We start from the raw sequence: 24,758 nt of genomic DNA on the forward strand, positions 1-24,758 counted from the left end.
GTAAAGTGAACCCAGATCCACTGGATCTCAAAATGTAGTCTAAATCTCATGAGCACAGAAACCCATCAGGACTTAACACATGAATCCTGATGCCTTTAGGGTTCCACTGAACCAAACTGTTCTGTATGCAGACTTGTGTCCGAGTTCAAGCAGACCTCTTGGATCAGTTGATTGACACAAACTTTCTCCGGGGTCCGGAGCAGGTCAGACTGAACCCTGGGCCGAGTATGGGAGTTCCAGGTGAAACCATTGGGAGTATGGGGGTCTAGGCGCCACGAATAACTGGGTTACCTATCCCCTAACCTCTATCCCTAACCCCGCTGAACCCCTACCCCCATACTCTGAATGGTTTCGCCTGGAACTCCCACATTTCGCACGGGAATTATACATATCTGTCCGCAGTGACCTCGTCCCGGGTCTGATGAGGGTTCTGATCAGATATAAAGTTCACTTCACCCAGTCTTTTCGGGTTCTGCTGGATCCGGATCAGTAGGGCCGAACCCGTTGCAGTCTCCTAGCATGCTAAGTGGTTAGCATGACAAGCACAACAGAAACACGAAGCCGAGCGGAAGCAACACACCGAACCGGTTCTGATCGACCATATACTGTGGAACCACGCCAGACTGAGCTGGGCCACTCGAACTCACCTGAGAGCAGAACCGAGCCCGTTAGTCTGCTGCCGTCCTCTGCGTCACACGCACACGAACTGCACACGGCACCACGCACACAGGGAGGGGCAAACGGACCGGAACCAGCTCGGTCCCAGGTCTGGACTCACCCAGAGAGGCGCTTTTCCACAGGAACCGAAAGTGACCCGAGAAACAGTAACAGGACTGGCGCCAGGTCGCTGCTGCTTCTTCTGTGGTGTTACATTCTTCTTCTTCTTCTTCTTCTTCTTCTGTTGGCATCCGGAATGTTGCATTACCGCCACCAACTGTGCAATTGTGTAACTACAGATGTGGAGCATCGACGAAGGAGTGACAAAATAAAATAATAACAAAAATAAAGAAAGAAAGAAAGAAAAATAAAGAAATAACTAGATAAATAAGGTCAATTAAATCCTATCAAAAAGTCCTGTGTTCTTAAGGAACTTAAACACAAATCTCCAAGCTGATGGCACGGAAAGTAGTCCCTCAAGAGAGAGCCTGGTCTCCCCCAGTTCTCTGACCTCCTCTAGCAGAATACTTCTTTCTATGCTGTATGCTTGGCAGGCTAACAGAACATGATGAACAGTCTCCATGTCCCTGCAGTTAACACATTGACCCGTAGCATGCTTGCCAATAATGTGGAGATTATGGTTCAGCCTAGTGTGCCCTATCCTAAGCCTTGTTACAACCCCTGGCAATAATTATGGAATCACCGGCCTCGGAGGATGTTCATTCAGTTGTTTAATTTTGTAGAAAAAAAAAGCAGATCACAGACATGACACAAAACTAAAGTCATTTCAAATGGCAACTTTCTGGCTTTAAGAAACACTATAAGAAATCAGGGAAAATAATTGTGGCAGTCAGTAACGGTTACTTTTTTAGACCAAGCAGAGAGAAAAAAATATGGACTCACTCAATTCTGAGGAAAAAATTATGGAATCACCCTGTAAATTTTCATCCCCAAAACTAACACTTGCATCAAATCAGATCTGCTCATTAGTCTGCATCTAAGAAGGAGTGATCACACCTTGGAGAGCTGTTGCACCAAGTGGACTGACATGAATCATGGCTCCAACACCAGAGATGTCAATTGAAACAAAGGAGAGGATTATCAAACTCTTAAAAGAGGGTAAATCATCACGCAATGTTGCAAAAGATGTTGGTTGTTCACAGTCAGCTGTGTCTAAACTCTGGACCAAATACAAACAACATGGGAAGGTCATTAAAGGCAAACATACTGGTAGACCAAGGAAGACATCAAAGTGTCAAGACAGAAAACTTAAAGCAATATGTCTCAAAAATCGAAAATGCACAACAAAACAAATGAGGAACGAATGGGAGGAAACTGGAGTGAACGTCTGTGACCGAACTGTAAGAAACCGCCTAAAGGAAATGGGATTTACATACAGAAAAGCTAAACAAAAGCCATCATTAACACCTAAACAGAAAAAAACAAGGTTACAATGGGCTAAAGAAAATCAATCGTGGAACCAGTGGAACCAGCTCCCAATTCAGATCAGGGAGACAGACACCCTCTCTACTTTTAAGATTAGGCTTAAAACTTTCCTTTTTGCTAAAGCTTATAGTTAGGGCTGGATCAGGTGACCCTGAACCATCCCTTAGTTATGCTGCTATAGACGTAGACTGCTGGGGGGTTCCCATGATGCACTGTTTCTTTCTCTTTTTGCTCTGTATGCACCACTCTGCATTTAATCATTAGTGATCGATCTCTGCTCCCCTCCACAGCATGTCTTTTTCCTGGTTCTCTCCCTCAGCCCCAACCAGTCCCAGTAGAAGACTGCCCCTCCCTGAGCCTGGTTCTGCTGGAGGTTTCTTCCTGTTAAAAGGGAGTTTTTCCTTCCCACTGTCGCCAAGTGCTTGCTCACAGGGGACGTTTTGACCGTTGGGGTTTTACATAATTATTGTATGGCCTTGCCTTACAATATAAAGCGCCTTGGGGCAACTGTTTGTTGTGATTTGGCGCTATATAAAAAAATTGATTGATTGATTGACTGTGGATGACTGGATGAAAGTCATATTCAGTGATGAATCTCAAATCTGCATTGGACAAGGTGATGATGCTGGAACTTTTGTTTGGTGCCGTTCCAATGAGATTTATAAAGATGACTGCCTGAAGAGAACATGTAAATTTCCACAGTCATTGATGATATGGGGCTGCATGTCAGGTAAAGGCACTGGGGAGATGGCTGTCATTACATCATCAATAAATGCACAAGTTTACGTTGATATTGTGGACACTTTTCTTATCCCATCAATTGAAAGGATGTTTGGGGATGATGAAATCATTTTTCAAGATGATAATGCATCTTGCCATAGAGCAAAAACTGTGAAAACATTCCTTGCAAAAAGACACATAGGGTCAATGTCATGGCCTGCAAATAGTCCGGATCTTAATCCAATTGAAAATCTTTGGTGGAAGTTGAAGAAAATGGTCCATGACAAGGCTCCAACCTGCAAAGCTGATCTGGCAACAGCAATCAGAGAAAGTTGGAGCCAGATTGATGAAGAGTACTGTTTGTCACTCATTAAGTCCATGCCTCAGAGACTGCAAGCTGTTATAAAAGCCAGAGGTGGTGCAACAAAATACTAGTGATGTGTTGGAGCGTTCTTTTGTTTTTCATGATTCCATCATTTATTCCTCAGAATTGAGTGAGTCCATATTTTTTTCCCTCTGCTTGGTCTAAAAAAGTAACCGTTACTGACTGCCACACATTTTTTTTTCCTGATTTCTTATAGTGTTTCTTAAAGCCAGAAAGTTGCCATTTGAAATGACTTTAGTTTTGTGTCATGTCTGTGATCTGCTTTTTTCTACAAAATTAAACAACTGAATGAACATCCTCCAAGGCCGGTGATTCCATAATTTTTGCCAGGGGTTGTATTACCTGCTCTTTTTTACGACTCCAACTACACTGTCTTCTAGTGGGTACCTGTTTTTGAACAGTGCGAAGGAAGCCGCCCTTACTCTCCCTGTCCCACTGCCCCTGCCATAAGCCTAGCATTTTAGTAACTATTATGTGCTTAACTTCTGCTTTACTGAGTGGAATGTTCAACTGAACCTCAGAATTCAAAGCATCCTTAGCAAGCCGGTCTCCAACCTCATTCCCTTCAATACCTGAATGAGATGGAACCCATAAGAAACTAACCAAAATATCTTGCTGATGCAGTCTGAAAAGACTTTGAAGAACATCATATAGTAAGTCAGGTCTACACGCTGACTTGCCATGTAGGATACTAGTCAATGCTGACAAAGAATGAGAGCAAATAACATTGCATCTGGTCTTTACCACCTCTATCCATTCTAATGCAAGGCAGATTGCAAATAGCTCCACCGAATAAACTGCAAGGTGGACAGACATTCGTTTTTTAATTTCTTTCTCATATTTTGGGATAAACACTGCAGCTGCAGTCTTCACTGTGTCAGGGTCTTTAGACCATCTGTAAAAATCTGAACCCCTGCAGAATATTTGGTACGCATATGCTCATTAGTCAAATATTTCACAGCCCTTGCCTCCTCAGCAGCATTGCGCATTTTAACCAAATCAAGATCCACTGTAGGCATAACAAAAAACCAGGGTGGAATAACGGCAGTGGTACCACACAACTATGAGCCAACTTGGTTAGGCCAAGTTTCTCAGCCTGACAGTTCCCAACCCACCCAAAACTATTAAAATTTGCCTTACCATGTTCCCAACACTGATTTAAAATGTGCTTAGTAGGATAAGCTTCTTTATGTCCTTGTAAGTTCGTCCAGTACACCATAGCCAGCTGCTGATGTCTTAAAGACAAGGGCAATTCTCCTGCTTCTACCTGAAGAGCTGGAACTGATGAGGTCTTAAATGCTCATCATCATCTTCTTCTCCTTCTTCTTCTAATTGAGTTCCAGCAGGCTATACGCTGGTGTGCGTAATGCTGCCCTCCTCTGTTCTAATGCCATTGTTACACTGTATTCTTGAGTAAGTGCCAGTCAGGCAGAGAAAACGAATAATAGCACTCCTGATTTTGTCGTCATCATCATCATCATCCATTCATTTTCAGCTGGTATTATTAACTCACTTCAATTTATTTTCATTTATATCGGGCCAAATCACAACAAAGTTGCCTCAAGGTGCTTCACACAGTAAGGTCAAACCTTACTAACCCCCAAAGTAAGAACACAGGCCACAGTGGGAAGAAAAAAACTCCCTCTAATGATTTGAGGAAGAAACCTCAAGCAGACCAGACTCAAAGGGGTGACCCTCTGCTTGGGCCATGATACAGACACAAATTACAGAACAATTCACAAAACGAATATACAGGAAATGTTGCCGGTGCACAGGACAGGAGGGTTACAGAAACAGACACCACACCCATCTGTGGATGGAGCCACACCTCAAAGAGAGAAAAAGCAGAATCAGGCATCAGAAAGACAAGAAATACAGTATAATTTGTCAGCATTAAACAACATCACCATGATCTTTAATATTATTAATATGTATATGTCGTGGACATGAATGAGCAAAGCTCTTCAGCATCTCATCATGTCATTTCCGGTTTGTGGCTTTTTATGACGTTGTCCGGTTTGTGTTGTTTGAATGTGCTCCCTCTGAGCATTTTGCAGAAGATTCCGGGTCCTCATCAGCTGCAGCCCACCCGCATAGCTCTTGTGGCTTATGGAGGAACACGTCTGAAGCCAGAAGGCACCGTGAGTCTTACCTGTGATGTGGCCAGGACAAAGTCAGATCTTCAGTTCGTCATCACCAAGCACTCCTCCACTCCAATATTAGGCAGAGACGCATGTGAACAGCTGAAGCTGGAGAAAAGAATGGAGACCATTGCAGTCAAGGCACCAGCCACAAAAGAGGAGTTAGTGGACGCCTACCCCTCCATCTTCAGTGGTCTGGGACAGTTTCCCGGGGTGCATCACATTCACACAGACCCACATGTGACCCCAGTAGTGCATGGCTGCAGGAAAATCCCCATCGCTGTCATGGACAGGCTGAAAACCACACTGGAAGAACTCGTCGAAAGAGATGTCATTGCACCTGTGACAGAGCCCACAGAATGGGTAAATAGCCTTGTCATTACAGAGAAGAAAAACAGGTTGCTCAGGGTGTGCTTGGACCCTCGTGACCTGAATGAGGCGATCAAGAGACAGCACTTCTCAATACCCACCCCAGAAGAAGTACTCCACAGGCTGTCAGGGAAAACCATCTTCTCCATCTTAGATGAAAAGGATGGATACTGGCAAGTGAGACTGGACAAGCCCTCCTCAATGCTCTGCACATTCAGCACACCGTGGGGCAGGTTTCACTTCAAGAGACTTCCTTTTGGCATTAAGTCCCCCAGCGAGGTTTTCCAACAGAAAAACTGTGAGACATTCGGCAACATTGAAGGAGTGCATATAATTGCAGACGACATGATCATCGCCGCTGCGTCTGAGGAAGAGCATGATGCCATTCTGCAGAAAGTCATGGACATGGCACAGAGAAACAATATCAAATTCAACAAAGAGAAAATTCAATACAAGGTGGACTCGGTCAGATACATGGGACATGTCACCTTGAAGGGTGTGAAGCCGGACGAGTCCAAGGTGTTAGCCATCAGAAACATGCCGCAGCCTGAGGACAAGAAAGGACTACAGAGGCTACTGGGAATGACAAGGTATCTCTGCCAATACATCCCAAAGGAAGCCATGATCACAAGCCCAGTCAGAGAGCTGCTACGAAAAGATGCTGCCTGGCACTGGAGCCATGAACACACTGCTGCACTAGACAAGCTCAAGACCGCCCTCATGCAGGCCCCAATACTCCAGTTCTTCGACCAGAGCAAGCCACTCACCATACAGTGCAATGCATCAAAAGATGGACTCGGCGCCTGTCTGCTACAGGAAGGTAGGCCACTGTCTTATGCTTCACGAGCACTCACAGAGTCTGAGAAGAATTATGCTCAGATAGAGAAAGAGCTGCTGGCAATAGCTTTCGCAATCAAGCGCTTTCACCAGTATGTCTATGGCAACACAGTGACTGTACAATCAGACCATAAGCCACTAGAAGTCATCTTCAAAAAGCATCTGAGCAAGGCTCCAGCACGACTTCAGCGCATGCCATTGCAGCTCCAACGGTATGACCTGAGAATAACCTACACTGCAGGCAAGGACATGCACGTTGCTGATACCCTGTCCCGCGCTGTTGTCACTGACTGCAAGGATGATGCAAAAGAGGATCTGTTCGAGGAGAGAGTAGTGCATGCAATGGAAGCCACAGACGCACTCCACGCAGACACTCTCTCAAAGCTCAAGGGGGCCACGGCGACAGACAACGTACTGCAACAGGTGATGGAGCTACACAACAAAGGCTGGCCGAGACGACGGAGCAGTGTTTCCATCAATCTACACCAGTACTGGCCTATGCGAAACTCCATCAGCATCAGGGATGGCATACTGATGACTGGTGACAGGATTGTGATCCCACAGAGTGTGAAGCAACTGATGCTTGACAGACTGCACCTCGCACACCAGGGGATACAGCGGATGAAAGCACAGGCAAGAAAAGTGATGTACTGGCCAGGTATGATGCAAGACATTGAACACATGGTGGAAAGCTGCAGCTCATGCCAACAACTCCAGCCACAGAATCACAAAGAACCTCTGATTCCACACGTGGTACCTGAGCTGCCATGGCTGAAAATTGGGGCTGACATCTTTGAGCTACACAGACAGTCATACCTCCTGATGGTGGATTACATGTCAAAATACCCAGAGGTGCTCCACTTACCTGACAAAACCGCCTACGCAGTCATACGCAAGATGAAGACCATCTTCACCAGACATGGAATCCCAAAAGAGCTGGTAAGCGATCATGTTCCTTTCGCCAGCTCTGAAATGAGACAGTTTGCGTCGTCATGGGGCATAAAGCTTGTCCACTCCAGCCCTGGATATCCACAATCCAACGGCCTTACAGAGAGAATGGTAAAGACAGTAAAGCATGCACTTATAAAGGCAACACAGACTGGCACAGACTCGCACTTAGCTCTCCTGTCACTACGAAACACTCCAGTGACTGGCACAGAGTTTTCACCAGCACAAGTCCTGATGGGAAGAGTACTGCGAAGCACCTTGCCAAGCTCCACAGCTGTCCTGCAACCAGCTGTCCCGCATGGATTTCACTCTAGGCTGAAACACCTACAAGCCAGGCAGGAGCACTACTACAACCGCAACACAAAGACTCTGCCAGAGTTTGCTCCTGGTACCACAGTTCACATGGCAACACGTCGTGGCTGGGAACCAGCTACTGTCTTAAGCAAAAGATTGGAACCACGTGCATACAGAGTACAGACTCCCAGTGGTGTCACATTCTGGAGAAACCGACGTCACCTGAGGAGAATCCACCCCAGTCTACACAGAGAAGACAACGATGACATGCTGGAGCAACCCATTGCTTCACAGAGAGAGGACAGTGCATCACAGGCCCTGCAAGACCAGCGCACTCCTGCCTGTGAACCAAACAACCCCACTCCAGCTGCTCCCACCTACAGCACCAGAAGTGGGAGACTTGTGAAGATGCCTACAAGGTTCAGGGACTATGAGTTCACATAATACTTATGTCCAGCTTACAGATTAGTCAAGTTCTGACTTTGTTTACATTTACGTGTTTCAGTTTGAGTTAATTTTTTACTTCCACATCTTTATAATTAACAGAGTGACTGAAATGAAAAAAAGATGAAAAGAGACAGAACAGAAAATCAAGTGTCTAAAAAAAAAGAGGAAAAAAAAAAAACATGAAAAGAAATGAGACAGAAGAAAAAAAAAGAACATTTTTAAAAGACTTCATTCATGTAATGTGATTGTTTTACAGGATAAGTATATCATTTAAAATGCCTAATGCAGATGTTATTTCTTGTTGTGATGTTAAAGATGACTCATGCTTAAAAACGGAGGATGTAGTATATTGTTGGAATGATCTGGGATCATCATTGATCGATTAGTTCACCTGAGGGGGCACATCAGTATTTGATATGTCGAGTCTGTTCTTCAATGTATAGTGTGTGAGCGGCAGAATAAAGGTCACATACAAAGTGTTCACCCAAAAATACGCCTCACCGTTTAATTTTATAGTGTAACAAGTACACAGCACCCGCTGGACAGATTTTTTTTGTGCCATTTCCAGTTTGTGCTTTTGTCTACCACAGAGCAAGCTTCACGCTGCACTTTGCGCATATTATTACAACTACAACCCCAATTCCAATGAAGTTGGGACGTTGTGTAAAATGTAAATAAAAACAGAATCCAATGATTTTCAAATCCTCTTCAACCTATATTCAATTGAATACACCACAAAGACAAGATATTTAATGTTCAAACTGATAAACTTTATTGTTTTTGTGCAAATATTTGCTCATTTTGAAATGGATGCCTGCAACATGTTTCTAAAAAGCTGGGACAGTGGTCTGTTTCCCACTGTGTTACATCACCTTTCCTTCTAACAACACTCAATAAGCGTTTGGGAACTGAGGACACTAATTGTTGAAGCTTTGTAGGTGGAATTCTTTCCCATTCTTGCTTGATGTACGACTTCCGTTGTTCAACAGTCCGGGGTCTCCGTTGTTGTATTTTGTGCTTCATAATGCGCCACACATTTTCAATGGGCGACAGGTCTGGACTGCAGGCAGGCCAGTCTAGTACCCGCACTATTTTACTACGAAGCCACGCTATTGTAACACGTGCAGAATGTGGCTTGGTATTGTCTTGCTGAAATAAGCAGGGACGTCCCTGAAAAAGACGTTGCTTGGACGGCAGCATGTGTTGCTCCAAAACCTGGATGTACCTTTCAGCATTGATGGTGCCATCACAGATGTGTAAGTTGTCCATGCCATGGGCACTAACACACCCCCATACCATCACAGATGCTGGGTTTTGAACTTTGTGCTGGTAACAATCTGGATGGTCTTTTTCCTCTTTTGTCCAGAGGACACGACGTCCATGATTTCCAAAAAAAATTTCAAATATGGACTCATCAGACCACAGCACACTTTTTCACTTTGCGTCTGTCCATTTCAAATGAGCTCGGGCCCAGAGAAGGCAGCGGTGTTTCTGGATGTTGTTGATGTATGACTTTCACTTTGCATGGTACAGTTTTAACTTGCACTTGTAGATGTAGCGACGAACTGTGTTAACTGACAATGGTTTTCTGAAGTCTTAGGGGTTGTAGTTCAAGGGCAAAGACCGAAGCAAGGTCAACAACAAGCAGGGTTGCAAAGCACAGGCAGGTAAACAAACAAAGGCAAAGCAAGGCTGTCAGGGATTTGGCCGGGTCAGGGCGCTGAGCCCTTGTTTTCCTCCTTTCTGTTGCTTTCGGTCTGCCTTGGCTTTGATTGATTAATATTTGTTTTCAGTGAGATTTATTCTGTTATGTTTTCTTGTCACTGTTCTTTTTGTTATGATTTATGTTAGTTCTAGATTCTGCAGTCAGTTGTGTTTTCATTTATTGTTCATTAATTTATCATTTTTATCAGCTTATTTTTGCTGTTTTCATTTCTGTTATTCATAGTATTTTAATGTCAGGTTTTCTTATCACTTAGTTTCTATTTATAGTTCATGCCTGCCTGTTTAGTTTAGTTTTGTCATTGTGTTTAGTTTCTTATAATTCTCTGATCAGTTTGTAGGTAGTTTATCTCTGGTTTACTTTTCTGTCCTGTTCAAGTCCATATTGCCAGTTCATGTTTAGTTTAGTATCAGTTCTCATGTTCGTGTTTGGTTCTTGTTCACAGTAATATTAGATTCAGTTGTAGCTTTGTTCTTATTTCTGTTTCACTCCGCACCCTGCACCTGCGTTCATGTCTTCGTCCCTCACTTATATCTGATTATGTTCTCTCCGGACCTACCATGTGTCCCTGTCTCTCACTTTAACTCTGTCTGCTTTGTGTCTCCTTTCACTCGCGCTCTGTGCACCTGCTCACATCTTTGTCTTTTCTTCACTCCACCTTGTGTTCTCTTCCCAAACTGTCTTGCACAACATAGTATCTTTGTTCATTAGCCACGCCCCCTTTCTGGATCCTTCCTCTCATGTGCACCTTGTTAACACAGGTCGGCAGGGTTAATATGGAGTGACTTGGGCCAAGTTTGTTGTGATTTGGCGGTTTACACATGAATTGAAATGTAATTGAATATTGAAGTGTATGTCTGTGTTGATATGTAGTGTGTTGTGAATTTGTGTATATGTTATGACTGTTATAATTGTTCGACTCATTCTAGCAGGGGTGGGCGTTGATAAGCTTTGCTTCTGCCCACACCCTTTCGGACTCACAGGCTTGTTTATATAACATTCATATTATTGGTATGTTTCTGTTCTTTCGGATTTGTGTGTGTGCCGAATAAATCCATTCATTCATTCAAACACCACCTGTTCCTAATTAGTCCACATGCATATAAACCCTCAGTCTCACAGTCCCTCGCCAGATTGTTGTCGCTTCCAGCATACTCTCCAGCCTTCTTGTTCTCTGTCCTGATTAGTCTTGCCGTGTACCAGTTCTTTGCTCTGAGTTTCTTGACCGCGCCTTTTTGCCTCAGTCTATATGCCAGTGTTTGCTCGTGCCTCAGACCCCTGCCTGGAAATGACTACATTTGTGCCTCGCCCTGCTTGTACCTCTGCTCTGCTATCTGACCACCTGTGTACCGAACCTCTGCCTGAAATAAACATGACTTCTTATACCTCAAAGCCTGGTTTGGGAGTTTGTACCATGGGTCCACCTGGTGTTGGGCAGCCGCCCGTCATAACAAAGGCCAGGATGATGATAAAGAGTACAATGAAGTGACAGGGAAGTGGTGAACTGACGCTGCTTAAATAAGGGAGGTGATAATTAGAGAAACTAGATACAAGTGTGGAGAACATTCAGGAAGGAGATATGGCCAGATGAAGCAAAGAAGAGGGAAGCAGGTGCAAGATAGTGTAGTGAGACAAATGGAAAGTGAACAGGACCTGACAGATGAACCTAAAATCAGTTATCAAAATAAAACATCGAAACCAAAGATCAAGACCTCATACATAAGAAAAGTGTCAGGATGTGAGTTTTGTTTGGCTTTAGTTTCATGTTTTGGTTATGGTCTTTTGTTAGATGTTCTTGGTTTTGTTGCTTTCCTGTGCATGTGTATTCTCTTGCTGGGTTCTTCCTGCTTGGGTCTGTCTGTCTCTTGTCTCATTCTCCTGGGTGTTGGTAGTGGGCATATCCCTCTCTCTGGCCATTCCCTCACACCTGATCTCTATTTGCACCTTATCATCTGGATGTATATATAGCTCTCCAGATCCCTCACTCCTTTGCTAGATTGATGTGCGTAGGGTCTTCTCTCAGCTCTGTTTTTGGTTTCTCGACCTGCCAGCCTCTCCTGTGTTTTGACCACCTGCTTGTTTCCTATGTCGGACTTCTGACACCACCCTGGGAATTCGACAGTTTGAATAACTTCAACCTAAGACACACAGGTTCGTTGCAATTGAGACAGATGTGGTTCCCAAATACAAAAAGAATTTATTAATCAAATTTCTAGTTCAAAAGACAATTTTATAAAAACTAATTTAAAACACCACCGATCATGACCACATGAGGGCGCCTGTGCATCATGCAGCCCGGCACCACACGCAGCTGGCAGAGTTTTCCAAATGTCCACACTGAGCGTAAAGCCGCCGTGGCAAACAGGGCACATCCACCGGTCTCACAGGATGAAATCTTTCAGCAGAGCACCAGAGCAAAGCAGCAGGGCCTCCTTCCACAGCTTGGTCCAAAATCCTACATTTTAAACAGATAAATATCTGAAGGAGGAGCTTAACTTCGTGCGGTACATACCGAACTGTCCGTCACAGCAATCAGCTGTAACTCAACACCACCCCAGAGCGTCAAGAGCACCACAAATGACAGCCCACACAGAGGTCTCTGTACAACAAAACCGTTTCCTTAAACACTCAACACACCTCAACGAGCCTGCAGCTGTGGCCGGCGCCTACCTGTCTTCACGGGAACATGGAAGTGAACACGTCCAAACACCTGCAGTCAATAGCCAGAAAGAGAAAGAAGAGCACACACACTCCCTCTTTTATACAAACACTCCTCTGCCACAGCCAGCTGCACATCATTAAGGTCATCCATCCTGCTACAATCCACCCCCAAATTGTATCGTCGCCCCGACGATGGAATAGACCCCATTCCTTAACCTTAATCATACCACCTATATTACATAGGGCCAGAAGGACCCACTTGCACTGCAGACCATGGAAGATGATGAATATTAGAATGATGACCCACAGTAACCCTAGTCGTCCGCCGAAGTACAACCTCTTCACTAGGGGGAGGGAAGGCGTACTAGCCTCCACTGGCAGAGATGGCACAGCAACCACTGGATCTACTGGTGGACTCAACTGCGGGGAAGCAGGTAAACTCACAACCTCCACCCCCTCCACCTGAGGGGCAACCTGGGTCACCTCTCCCACCCCCTCTACCTGAGGAACAGGCGCAGTCACCACTTCCCACACAACTGAAGTAGACGCAGGGTCCTCAGATCCTGACACCAACCACCCGCCATTACGCCACCACCTGTCCTCTAATGGCTGCACCACAGGTGGAGAAAACTCCACAGGGGGCAGAGAATGGGCCACAACCTCATCAGGGGACCCAATCCCTACCTTCAACAACGAGCGATGAACCTGCTTGGCTCTGGTTAAATCATCCTTAGGGGTGATTGTATAAACAGTCCCTTCTTCCTGTGGTGCCCTCAGGACATGATACATCACAGAGGACCACTGGTCCTGGATCTTATGATGGCCCTGTATCCCAAAATCTCACAACTAGACCAACTGGCCCTCCTTCAGGGGAACATCACGGACACGCTGATCATAATCCTTACGCCACTCTGCAGCGGCCTTCAGCCGATCCCAGGCTTCATCAGAAGCCATCTGCAAGCGGGTCTGGTGCTCCCGGACCCACTCATGAACAAAACCACCGACAGGCTCCTGAACTCGACCCAAGAGAAAAATCAACTGGAAGTCTTGGCTCCTGACCAAACATCAACAAAAAAGGAGACTCACCAGTTGCCTGATGCGACGTGTTATAAGCATACAAAACCTGGGGCAAACAAGAACCCCAATGATGCTTTCGACACACGGCAGCATGCGCAACAGATCATGAAGCGTTCTATTAAAACGCTCACACTGCCCATTCCCAGATCAATCAATCAATCAATCAATTTTTTTATATAGCGCCAAATCACAACAAACAGTTGCCCCAAGGCGCTTTATATTGTAAGGCAAGGCCATACAATAATTATGTAAAACCCCAACGGTCAAAACGACCCCCTGTGAGCAAGCACTTGGCTACAGTGGGAAGGAAAAACTCCCTTTTAACAGGAAGAAACCTCCAGCAGAACCAGGCTCAGGGAGGGGCAGTCTTCTGCTGGGACTGGTTGGGGCTGAGGGAGAGAACCAGGAAAAAGACATGCTGTGGAGAGGAGCAGAGATCGATCACTAATGATTAAATGCAGAGTGGTGCATACAGAGCAAAAAGAGAAAGAAACAGTGCATCATGGGAACCCCCCAGCAGTCTACGTCTATAGCAGCATAACTAAGGGATGGTTCAGGGTCACCTGATCCAGCCCTAACTATAAGCTTTAGCAAAAAGGAAAGTTTTAAGCCTAATCTTAAAAGTAGAGAGGGTGTCTGTCTCCCTGATCTGAATTGGGAGCTGGTTCCACAGGAGAGGAGCCTGAAAGCTGAAGGCTCTGCCTCCCATTCTACTCTTACAAACCCTAGGAACTACAAGTAAGCCTGCAGTCTGAGAGCGAAGCGCTCTATTGGGGTGATATGGTACTACGAGGTCCCTAAGATAAGATGGGACCTGATTATTCAAAACCTTATAAGTAAGAAGAAGAATTTTAATATCTTTTCTAGAATTAACAGGAAGCCAATGAAGAGAGGCCAATATGGGTGAGATATGCTCTCTCCTTCTAGTCCCCGTCAGTACTCTAGATGCAGCATTTTGAATTAACTGAAGGCTTTTTAGGGAACTTTTAGGACAACCTGATAATAATGAATTACAATAGTCCAGCCTAGAGGAAATAAATGCATGAATTAGTTTTTCAGCATCACTCTGAGACAAGACCTTTCTGATTTTAGAGATATTGCATAAATGCAAAAAAGCAGTCCTACATATTTGTTTATATGCGCTTTGAATGACATATCCTGATCAAAGATGACTCCAAGATTTCTCACAGTATTACTAGAGGTCAGGGTAATGCCATCCAGAGTAAGGATCTGGTTAGACACCATGTTTCTAAGATTTGTGGGGCCAAGTACAATAACTTCAGTTTTATCTGAGTTTAAAAGCAGGAAATTAGAGGTCATCCATGTCTTTATGTCTGTAAGACAATCCTGCAGTTTAGCTAATTGGTGTGTGTCCTCTGGCTTCATGGATAGATAAAGCTGGGTATCATCTGTGTAACAATGAAAATTTAAGCAATACCGTCTAATAATACTGCCTAAGGGAAGCATGTATAAAGTGAATAAAATTGGTCCTAGCACAGAACCTTGTGGAACTCCATAATTAACTTTAGTCTGTGAAGAAGATTCCCCATTTACATGAACAAACTGTAATCTATTAGATAAATATGATTCAAATCACCGCAGCGCAGTGCCTTTAATACCTATGGCATGCTCTAATCTCTGTAATAAAATTTTATGGTCAACAGTATCAAAAGCAGCACTGAGGTCTAACAGAACAAGCACAGAGATGAGTCCACTGTCCGAGGCCATAAGAAGATCATTTGTAACCTTCACTAATGCTGTTTCTGTACTATGATGAATTCTAAAACCTGACTGAAACTCTTCAAATAGACCATTCCTCTGCAGATGATCAGTTAGCTGTTTTACAACTACCCTTTCAAGAATTTTTGAGAGAAAAGGAAGGTTGGAGATTGGCCTATAATTAGCTAAGATAGCTGGGTCAAGTGATGGCTTTTTAAGTAATGGTTTAATTACTGCCACCTTAAAAGCCTGTGGTACATAGCCAACTAACAAAGATAGATTGATCATATTTAAGATGGAAGCATTAAATAATGGTAGGGCTTCCTTGAACAGCCTGGTAGGAATGGGGTCTAATAAACATGTTGATGGTTTGGATGAAGTAACTAATGAAAATAACTCAGACAGAACAATCGGAGAGAAAGAGTCTAACCAAATACCGGCATCACTGAAAGCAGCCAAAGATAACGATACGTCTTTGGGATGGGTATGAGTAATTTTTTCTCTAATAGTTAAAATTTTGTTAGCAAAGAAAGTCATGAAGTCATTACTAGTTAAAGTTAATGGAATACTCAGCTCAATAGAGCTCTGACTCTTTGTCAGCCTGGCTACAGTGCTGAAAAGAAACCTGGGGTTGTTCTTATTTTTTTCAATTAGTGATGAGTAGAAAGATGTCCTAGCTTTACGGAGGGCTTTTTTTATAGAGCAACAGACTCTTTTTCCAGGCTAAGTGAAGATCTTCTAAATTAGTGAGACGCCATTTCCTCTCCAACTTACGGGTTATCTGCTTTAAGCTACGAGTTTGTGAGTTATACCACGGAGTCAGGCACTTCTGATTTAAAGCTCTCTTTTTCAGAGGAGCTACAGCATCCAAAGTTGTCTTCAATGAGGATGTAAAACTATTGACGAGATACTCTAACTCCCTTACAGAGTTTAGGTAGCTACTCTGCACTGTGTTGTTATATGGCATTAGAGAACATAAAGAAGGAATCATATCCTTAAACCTAGTTACAGCGCTTTCTGAAAGACTTCTAGTGTAATGAAACTTATTCCCCACTGCTGGGTAGTCCATCAGAGTAAATGTAAATGTTATTAAGAAATGATCAGACAGAAGGGAGTTTTCAGGGAATACTGTTAAGTCTTCTATTTCCATACCATAAGTCAGAACAAGATCTAAGATATGATTAAAGTGGTGGGTGGACTCATTTACTTTTTGAGCAAAGCCAATAGAGTCTAATAATAGATTAAATGCAGTGTTGAGGCTGTCATTCTCAGCATCTGTGTGGATGTTAAAATCGCCCACTATAATTATCTTATCTGAGCTAAGCACTAAGTCAGACAAAAGGTCTGAAAATTCACAGAGAAACTCACAGTAACGACCAGGTGGACGATAGATAATAACAAATAAAACTGGTTTTTGGGACTTCCAATTTGGATGGACAAGACTAAGAGACAAGCTTTCAAATGAATTAAAGCTCTGTCTGGGTTTTTGATTAATTAATAAGCTGGAATGGAAGATTGCTGCTAATCCTCCTCCCCGGCCCGTGCTACGAGCATTCTGACAGTTAGTGTGACTCGGGGGTGTTGACTCATTTAAACTAACATATTCATCCTGCTGTAACCAGGTTTCTGTAAGGCAGAATAAATCAATATGTTGATCAATTAGTATATCATTTACCAACAGGGACTTAGAAGAGAGAGACCTAATGTTTAATAGACCACATTTAACTGTTTTAGTCTGTGGTGCAGTTGAAGGTGCTATATTATTTTTTCTTTTTGAATTTTTATGCTTAAATAGATTTTTGCTGGTTATTGGTAGTCTGGGAGCAGGCACCGTCTCTACGGGGATGGGGTAATGAGGGGATGGCAGGGGGAGAGAAGCTGCAGAGAGGTGTGTAAGACTACAACTCTGCTTCCTGGTCCCAACCCTGGATAGTCACGGTTTGGAGGATTTAAGAAAATTGGCCAGATTTCTAGAAATGAGAGCTGCTCCATCCAAAGTGGGATGGATGCCGTCTCTCCTAACAAGACCAGGTTTTCCCCAGAAGCTTTGCCAATTATCTATGAAGCCCACCTCATTTTTTGGACACCACTCAGACAGCCAGCAATTCAAGGAGAACATGCGGCTAAACATGTCACTCCCGGTCTGATTGGGGAGGGGCCCAGAGAAAACTACAGAGTCCGACATTGTTTTTGCAAAGTTACACACCGATTTAATGTTAATTTTAGTGACCTCCGATTGGCGTAACCGGGTGTCATTACTGCCGACGTGAATTACAATCTTACCAAATTTACGCTTAGCCTTAGCCAGCAGTTTCAAATTTCCTTCAATGTCGCCTGCTCTGGCCCCCGGAAGACAATTGACTATAGTTGCTGGTGTCGCTAACTTCACATTTCGCAAAACAGAGTCGCCAATAACCAGAGTTTGATCCTCGGCGGGTGTGTCGTCGAGTGGGGAAAAACGGTTAGAGATGTGAACGGGTTGGCGGTGTACACGTGGCTTCTGTTTAGGGCTACGCTTCCTCCTCACAGTCACCCAGTCGGCCTGCTTTCCCGGCTGCTCGGGATCTGCCAGGGGGTAACTAACGGCGGCTAAGCTACCTTGGTCTGCACCGACTACAGGGGCCTGGCTAGCTGTAGAATTTTCCATGGTGCGGAGCCGAGTCTCCAATTCGCCCAGCCTGGCCTCCAAAGCTACGAATAAGCTACACTTATTACAAGTACCGTTACTGCTAAAGGAGGCCGAGGAATAACTAAACATTTCACACCCAGAGCAGAAAAGTGCGGGAGAGACAGGAGAAGCCGCCATGCTAAATCGGCTAAGAGCTAGTAGCTATGCTAAGCTAGCGGATTCCTAAAAACACGCAAAGTGAATAATGTGTAAATAATTTAGAGGTGATTCAGCAGAAGGAGTGCTTTAGTTAAGGCACGTAAAGATTACACTGGGAAACAAATCGTAATCTAGATAACTAGATCAATCTAACTGCGCAGATTAAACAGCTAACAGATACAGAAAAACACCGCTGTGCTCCGGAACAGGAAGTGATACAATACCGCAGTGAGAGCCAACCACCAGTAGAGGCAAGCAACCATCCTTGAGATATGGTATCAAGGATAGGAATGGGGAAGGGCAGATGGTAGTTGATTTTGCAAAAAGGATGGAAATGGCTGTGGTGAATACCTACTTTAAGAAAAGGGAGGAGCACAGGGTAACATATAAGAGTGGTGGAATATGCAGACAGGTGGACTACATTCTGTGTAGGAGATGTAAGCTAAAAGAAATCACAGACTGTAAGGTGGTGGCAGGAGAGTGTTGTTAGACAGCATAGGAGGATGGTTTGTAGGATGACTTTCGAGGTGAAGAAGAAGAAGAGAGTTCAACAAAACATCGGATGGTGGAAGCTGAAGGAGGAAGACTGTTGTGTAAAATTTAATGAGCAACTGGAAAAGTACTGCAGATGTAGTGAGGGAGCTATGAAGAGGATGAACAGTGGAAAGGCAGTTGGTCCAGATGACTTTCCAGTGAAGGCATGGAAATGTCTAAGAGAGATGGCAGTGGAGTTTCTAACCAGATTGTTTTATAAAATCTTGGAAAGTGAGAGGATGCCTGAGGAGTGGAGGTGAAGTGTGCTGGTTCCTATTTTTAAGAAGAAGGGTGATGTGCAGAGCTGCAGTAACTACAGAGGCATAAAGTTGATCAGCCGCAGCATGAAGTTATGGGAAAGAGTAGTAGAAGCTAGGCTTAGAAAACAGGTGAAGATCTGTGAGCAGCAATATGGTTTCATGTGGATTTGTTTTTTCTTTTGTGATAAAAGAATGAGCAGTGTCAATAAGCTGCTATGTGCTGTAGCCACCAGTGTGCGTGCAGTGGTCGTAGTGAGCAGTGGTACAAATCATATGGAACCAGATTTGCCCATGAAATGGAACACAATGGCAAATAGAACGAATGATCAATATTACGTGACATACAAACCACCAATCAAATTACAAAGATCTGTGTGTCAAGTGCACCTTGTCACAGGGTGCGCTTGACACTGCAAGATTTCAACCAAATCTGCAGAAGCAGCCATATTGCATTATGGGATGGTGCGGGCAGTTTGTGCGGTAAGAAATTTCAAAATATTTTTAGTTTGGATCAAATATTTAGCTATGAAATCTGAATTTATTTGTTTCTGAACTATCACTGGTTAATTTGAGAAATAAATTAAGATTTACTAAACTGCTATTGCACCACCATAGTCTGCATGGTGTAAATATGGTAAAACAAAATCCTTATTTACACCTCAGTGGTGCAAATAACCTTTTCATTTTGAGGACGGAGCACATTTCCGCATTTCCAAAATGCCATAAGAAACCACCAAAAAAATAAATAAAAGTACTTAATTTACTCATATTTGGAGTCAGTCTGGATAAATCGTCGCACCCTCGAAATGCATTGAACTGTCATGTGATGAAGCAAAGCTAAAGTTTTCCCTGCTTGTAATTGTTATGTGTCGGACGCAGCTCGGAGAACCGACCAGCGTTTGAAGGACCCAGTATGAAATAAGCACAGCACGGTACAAAGGCTAACTGAATTTAATACATAACAGTGATACAAAAAATAACAAAAGAAAGTGCGGTCTGGCATGGTGCGCTCCCAGCAGCGCTAACGGTCCGGAGCCAGAAGCTGTTCGGACCCAAGGACCCCGCCGACACCCCCCAGGTGGCCGCAACAAACCGAGTCTGTGAAAGAAGGAACCATTATGTGAGTCCACACTCTACACACAGAGAGACCACTTAAAGGTATACAAACAGCAAACACTTCCTGGCTTGATTACTAATCAGCTTCCCAACCTGCAGGCATGGAACATCCAGTTCACAAAACTCCACTGCAGTGGAAGCCGATACATGACTAACGTACAGCTCAATATAAAAAGGTGTGAGGGACACCACATTTACTGACTGTATAAATGTTAGTCACAAAATCTAACGTACCTCAGGAAGTGTGCTGACGAGCGTGAGACCTCACCCCCTCCTCTTTCACAGACCGTGCATCAAACCCTGGACGTTCTCTGCATCCACTGATGATGAGATGGCTCCCGAGACGACGATCTCACCCGTCTGGTCACAAGGTCGAGTCTCCGGCAAACACACACTGTACACTCCAGTCTCAAATGCCACCATGTTCCAATCCATACAGATGCACCCCAGCTGTGAGTCCCGACGAGCCGCAGGCGACCAGGGCGAGGTCCCGACAACCCCAGCAACACAGCCACCCAGTCCCAAATGCAAGCCACCCGGAAGGAAAAACAAAAGACAGAAACAAAAAGGCAGCCAGGCCCCCCAGCCATACAACAGTACCCCACCCTCACGGGAAGCCTCCCGGCGACCACACAAACCTGGCCCAGGAGAAACACCCCCCTCCAGGGACCATGGCTGGAAACCGCATCTGCATTCGTCTTCCAACAGAATGGTTGATGTCCTCTCCTCTGGCTGCATCCTTGCCTTTGTTTCAGTCAGTCACTTAGCACAGGTGTGGCCAGGAGTTCTTAAACCTGTGCGGTCAGCCTTTATCCAACCATGTGCGGTCATTAGTCATAAAACAAAAAAGACAAACACAAACAACCAAACCACCCCCCCCCCCCGTCCCCAGGGGACCGTCCTATCAAACCCTGGGATGAGGAGAAATTGAAAACCCCCAAACTTAAGCTTACAAATAAAAGCGCTAAACCCCCCCCCCCAAACGACATGTAGGGACCAACACCCCCCAGAGGACTTCCCGCCAGCTCCAGGAGTAATAACCACAGCCGAGGTCCCTCTGGGATACAACGTCACCCACGGGGACTCCCAGCGCCTCCCAGAGGACCACTCGTCAACCCCAGGAGACGCCTCCCCTCACGACCAACGGACCCAGCCCCGGCCGTCTATGGCTAGATGGACCCACAGCCCTTTCCCCCCCAGAGGACACCACAGTCAAACCCTGAGGGCGGAAACTGGAGGGAAAACACCCCCCCCCCAGGTGCAGCGGTTACCTGGGAAACGCCCAGCATAACCACACTGCACCACTCCAGCAACGCCGACACTATGGCTCACACGGCTGGAGTCAGAGGAGAAGAGAGGGCATAACAAAAAACAAAACAAAAAAAAAGAAAGAAAAAACAACAACCCAAATACCCCCCCCCATGACCCCCCAGGGGACCGTCCCATCAAACCCTGGGAGGTGAAACTGAAAAAAATAAAATAAAAAGAAAGACTAACAGACTGACATAAGGTTGCTCGGGTCCTTTTTTTTTTTTTTTTTTTTTCTTGGCAGAACTGCAGGGTCACGACCCCAGACACTAAATAGTGAAAAACAAAAAATAAAATCCCACACAAAAACCAACTCAAAAAACACCCACACAAAATGAACTAACACAAAACAAATAAGTGATTTATACCGTCAAGCTCAAACAAATGGAACACACCTGTTCCAACTTAAGAGCTTGACAGTAATGTGACTCAGTCACCAACAGAGGGAGCCAGAGTGCTAAAAATAAAAAACCCCCTTTGGTGACAGAGAAAACAAACGAGCTGCTTTTCTGTGCGCAGCTGTGAGCAACACACAACCAAAAATGTGATTCAACTAAATAACACCGGAGCTGACACAACAGACGCAGTAGCTATCATTACCCGGGGAAACGGGCCTACGACTGTAACACAGGAAGCACCGCGACCCGTGCCACAGAGCTCCGCCGTGCGCGTTCACCCATTACAGACTCACTCCTGCAGCTCCCGTTCAAACCTCTTATCCGGTCGAAGTGCGACGCGAAGCCGTCGCCAGTCACACTCCACCACGACCCACGGATAAGGCACAAACACAGGAACACGGCTGCAAGAGAGCACGAATCAGTATTCAGTAATGGGTCTCAAACACGCACCATCCGGGCGGAGAGCACCCGCAACTGATCCGGATAACTACTGAACGTCTGCTGCCGCCTTCCCGGCGCGTTACCGTCTCTGCTACCGCTGGGTCCGTGATGTTTGGCCAGAGACTACTGTTATGTGTTAAATTCAGTTAGCCTTTGTACCGTGCTCTGCTTATTTCATACTGGGTCCTTCAAACGCTGGTCGGTTCTCCGAGCTGCGTCCAACACATAACAGTGATACAAAAAACAACAAAAGAGTGTGCGGTCTGGCGTGGTGGTGATACGGTGCGCACCCAGCAGCCCTAACGGTCCAGAGCCAGAAGCTGTTCGGACCCAAGGACCCCGCCGACACCCCCCAGGTGGCCGCAACAAACCGAGTCTGTGAAAGAAGGAACCATTATGTGAGTCCACACTCTACACACAGAGAGACCACTTAAAGGTGTACAAACAGCAAACACTTCCTGGCTTGATTACTAATCAGCTTCCCAACCTGCAGGCATGGAACATCCAGTTCACAAAACTCCACTGCAGTGGAAGCCGATACATGACTAACGTACAGCTCAATATAAAAAGGTGTGAGGGACACCACATTTACTGACTGTATAAATGTTAGTCACAAAATCTAACGTACCTCAGAAAGTGTGCTGACGAGCGTGAGACCTCACCCCCTCCTCTTTCACAGACCGTGCATCAAACCCTGGACGTTCTCTGCATCCACTGATGTTGAGATGGCTCCCGAGACGACGATCTCACCCGTCTGGTCACAAGGTCGAGTCTCCGGCAAACACACACTGTACACTCCAGTCTCAAATGCCACCATGTTCCAATCCATACAGATGCACCCCAGCTGTGAGTCCCGACGAGCCGCAGGCGACCAGGGCGAGGTCCCGACAACCCCAGCAACACAGCCACCCAGTCCCAAATGCAAGCCACCCGGAAGGAAAAACAAAAGACAGAAACAAAAAGGCAGCCAGGCCCCCCAGCCATACAACAGTACCATGCAAGCCACCTGGAAGGAAAAACAAAAGACAGAAACAAAAAGGCAGCCAGGCCCCCCAGCCATACAACAGTAATAACTAAAAAATGCTATAACATTGGTGTAAAAGCTTATTTGTTTATTTGTGTTACAGTTCATTGTGTCTGTGTTTATAGTGTTACTCTTTATGCACATCATTAATCCACCAGGGTGCTGGTGCCTCCACGCGCCACTGTCTATGTATTGTGTGTGTGTGTGTGTGTTTGTTTTTGGGGGTTGCCATTAAAAATCTTGCGGTCTGATCGACCCCCCCCGCCTTCACTGCGTATGAGTCATTTCTGAGCATCAGCAGCGATTCACTGATTATGGCCTTGTTTCTGCTTCAAACTGCACTTCAGTCATCATCTTTTGATTATATGACGGCTGAGTGGATCCTTATCATTTGATTGGTGATTTGTATGTCACATGACAGGGATTATTTCATCCCATTTGTGTTGCGTTGCATTTAGAGTGCAAATTTGGTTCCATATGTTTGGTACCATTGCACTCTGCACACACGCAGACATGCACATCATTGTACACATGCATGCACATGTACATGTACACACATGCTCATGCACGTGCATGCACGCACGCCCACAGATGCGCCTGTGCACACAAAACAAATCCACTATGCTGTCTGCAGGCTGTTGGCAGGAAGTTGGAATGAAAAGCTGGAATAATTTCTGATGTGACTTTTTTTTCGCTGCACTGAGGATGTACACAGTTGTTATTTGGTAGTACACGTACAACAAGCGCAGACCAGGTTGCGTGTGTGTGTGCACATGCAGGGGACAACGACTACCGAGACATCATTTGATTGAGCTAACTGACGCTGCTAATTTTTGTAACACACACACACACACACACACACACACACACACACACACACACACACACACACACACACACACACACACACACACACACACACACACACACACACACACACACACACCTGTAAGCTGTCTGGATGCATGAAGAGCTGTTCAGGTGAAAAGCTGACGTTGGTTTTTGGCTGGACTGAGGAACTACACAGTTTTGTTTTTTTTAATGGAACTCTGAAGTCAGTGGACAGCATCACTGGACTACACGTCACAATTTGGATTTTAGCAGCAGTGGAACACCAAAATGTAAGTCCCTTTTCTGTTGTTTATAAATTAATAATATATGAAATGACAAGGATCTGTTTTAGCCGTTCTATAAAACAAATAATGAATGTTTTTACATTCTTTCAATGGAACGAATATTTAATTCAGTGAAAGCTGGAACAAACCATTCAACTTGGCTCTCTTTGAATGGTTTGTTCCAGCTTTCACCTCATGAAATATTCGTACCACTGAACTCAAAAACATTCATTGTTTGTATATTGGAACGTGTTCTCATATTGTTTTGTTTTAATGGCGCTACCTGTTTTATCTTGCATGTGTTTGTGTGA

At 44.9% G+C, this 24,758-nt stretch overlaps 2 protein-coding genes across 3 annotated transcripts in view; one reads left to right on the forward strand and one right to left on the reverse strand.

Annotated features, from left to right (window-relative positions):
- Positions 1 to 906, reverse strand: part of LOC117504900 (cellular nucleic acid-binding protein-like) — a 71,360-nt gene extending 70,454 nt beyond the window's left edge. Inside the window, exon 1 of one of the 2 annotated variants that reach the window (XM_034164415.1) lies at positions 779 to 906. The gene's annotated coding sequence lies outside the window, so the exon portion shown is untranslated. Of the gene's footprint in view, positions 1 to 647 lie in introns of both variants that reach the window. The other variant, XM_034164413.1, reaches the window with a different exon arrangement.
- A 4,305-nt stretch (positions 907 to 5,211) lies between these two features.
- LOC117507605 (uncharacterized protein K02A2.6-like) lies at positions 5,212 to 8,241 on the forward strand. Its single transcript, XM_034167438.1, has one exon. The coding sequence runs from the start codon at positions 5,212 to 5,214 to the stop codon at positions 8,239 to 8,241; it is 3,030 nt and encodes a 1,009-aa protein (XP_034023329.1).
- The last annotated feature ends 16,517 nt before the right edge of the window (positions 8,242 to 24,758 follow it).

Source organism: Thalassophryne amazonica, chromosome 3 (genome assembly GCF_902500255.1).
Source record: "Thalassophryne amazonica chromosome 3, fThaAma1.1, whole genome shotgun sequence".
NCBI classification, from domain to species: Eukaryota; Metazoa; Chordata; class Actinopteri; order Batrachoidiformes; family Batrachoididae; genus Thalassophryne; species Thalassophryne amazonica.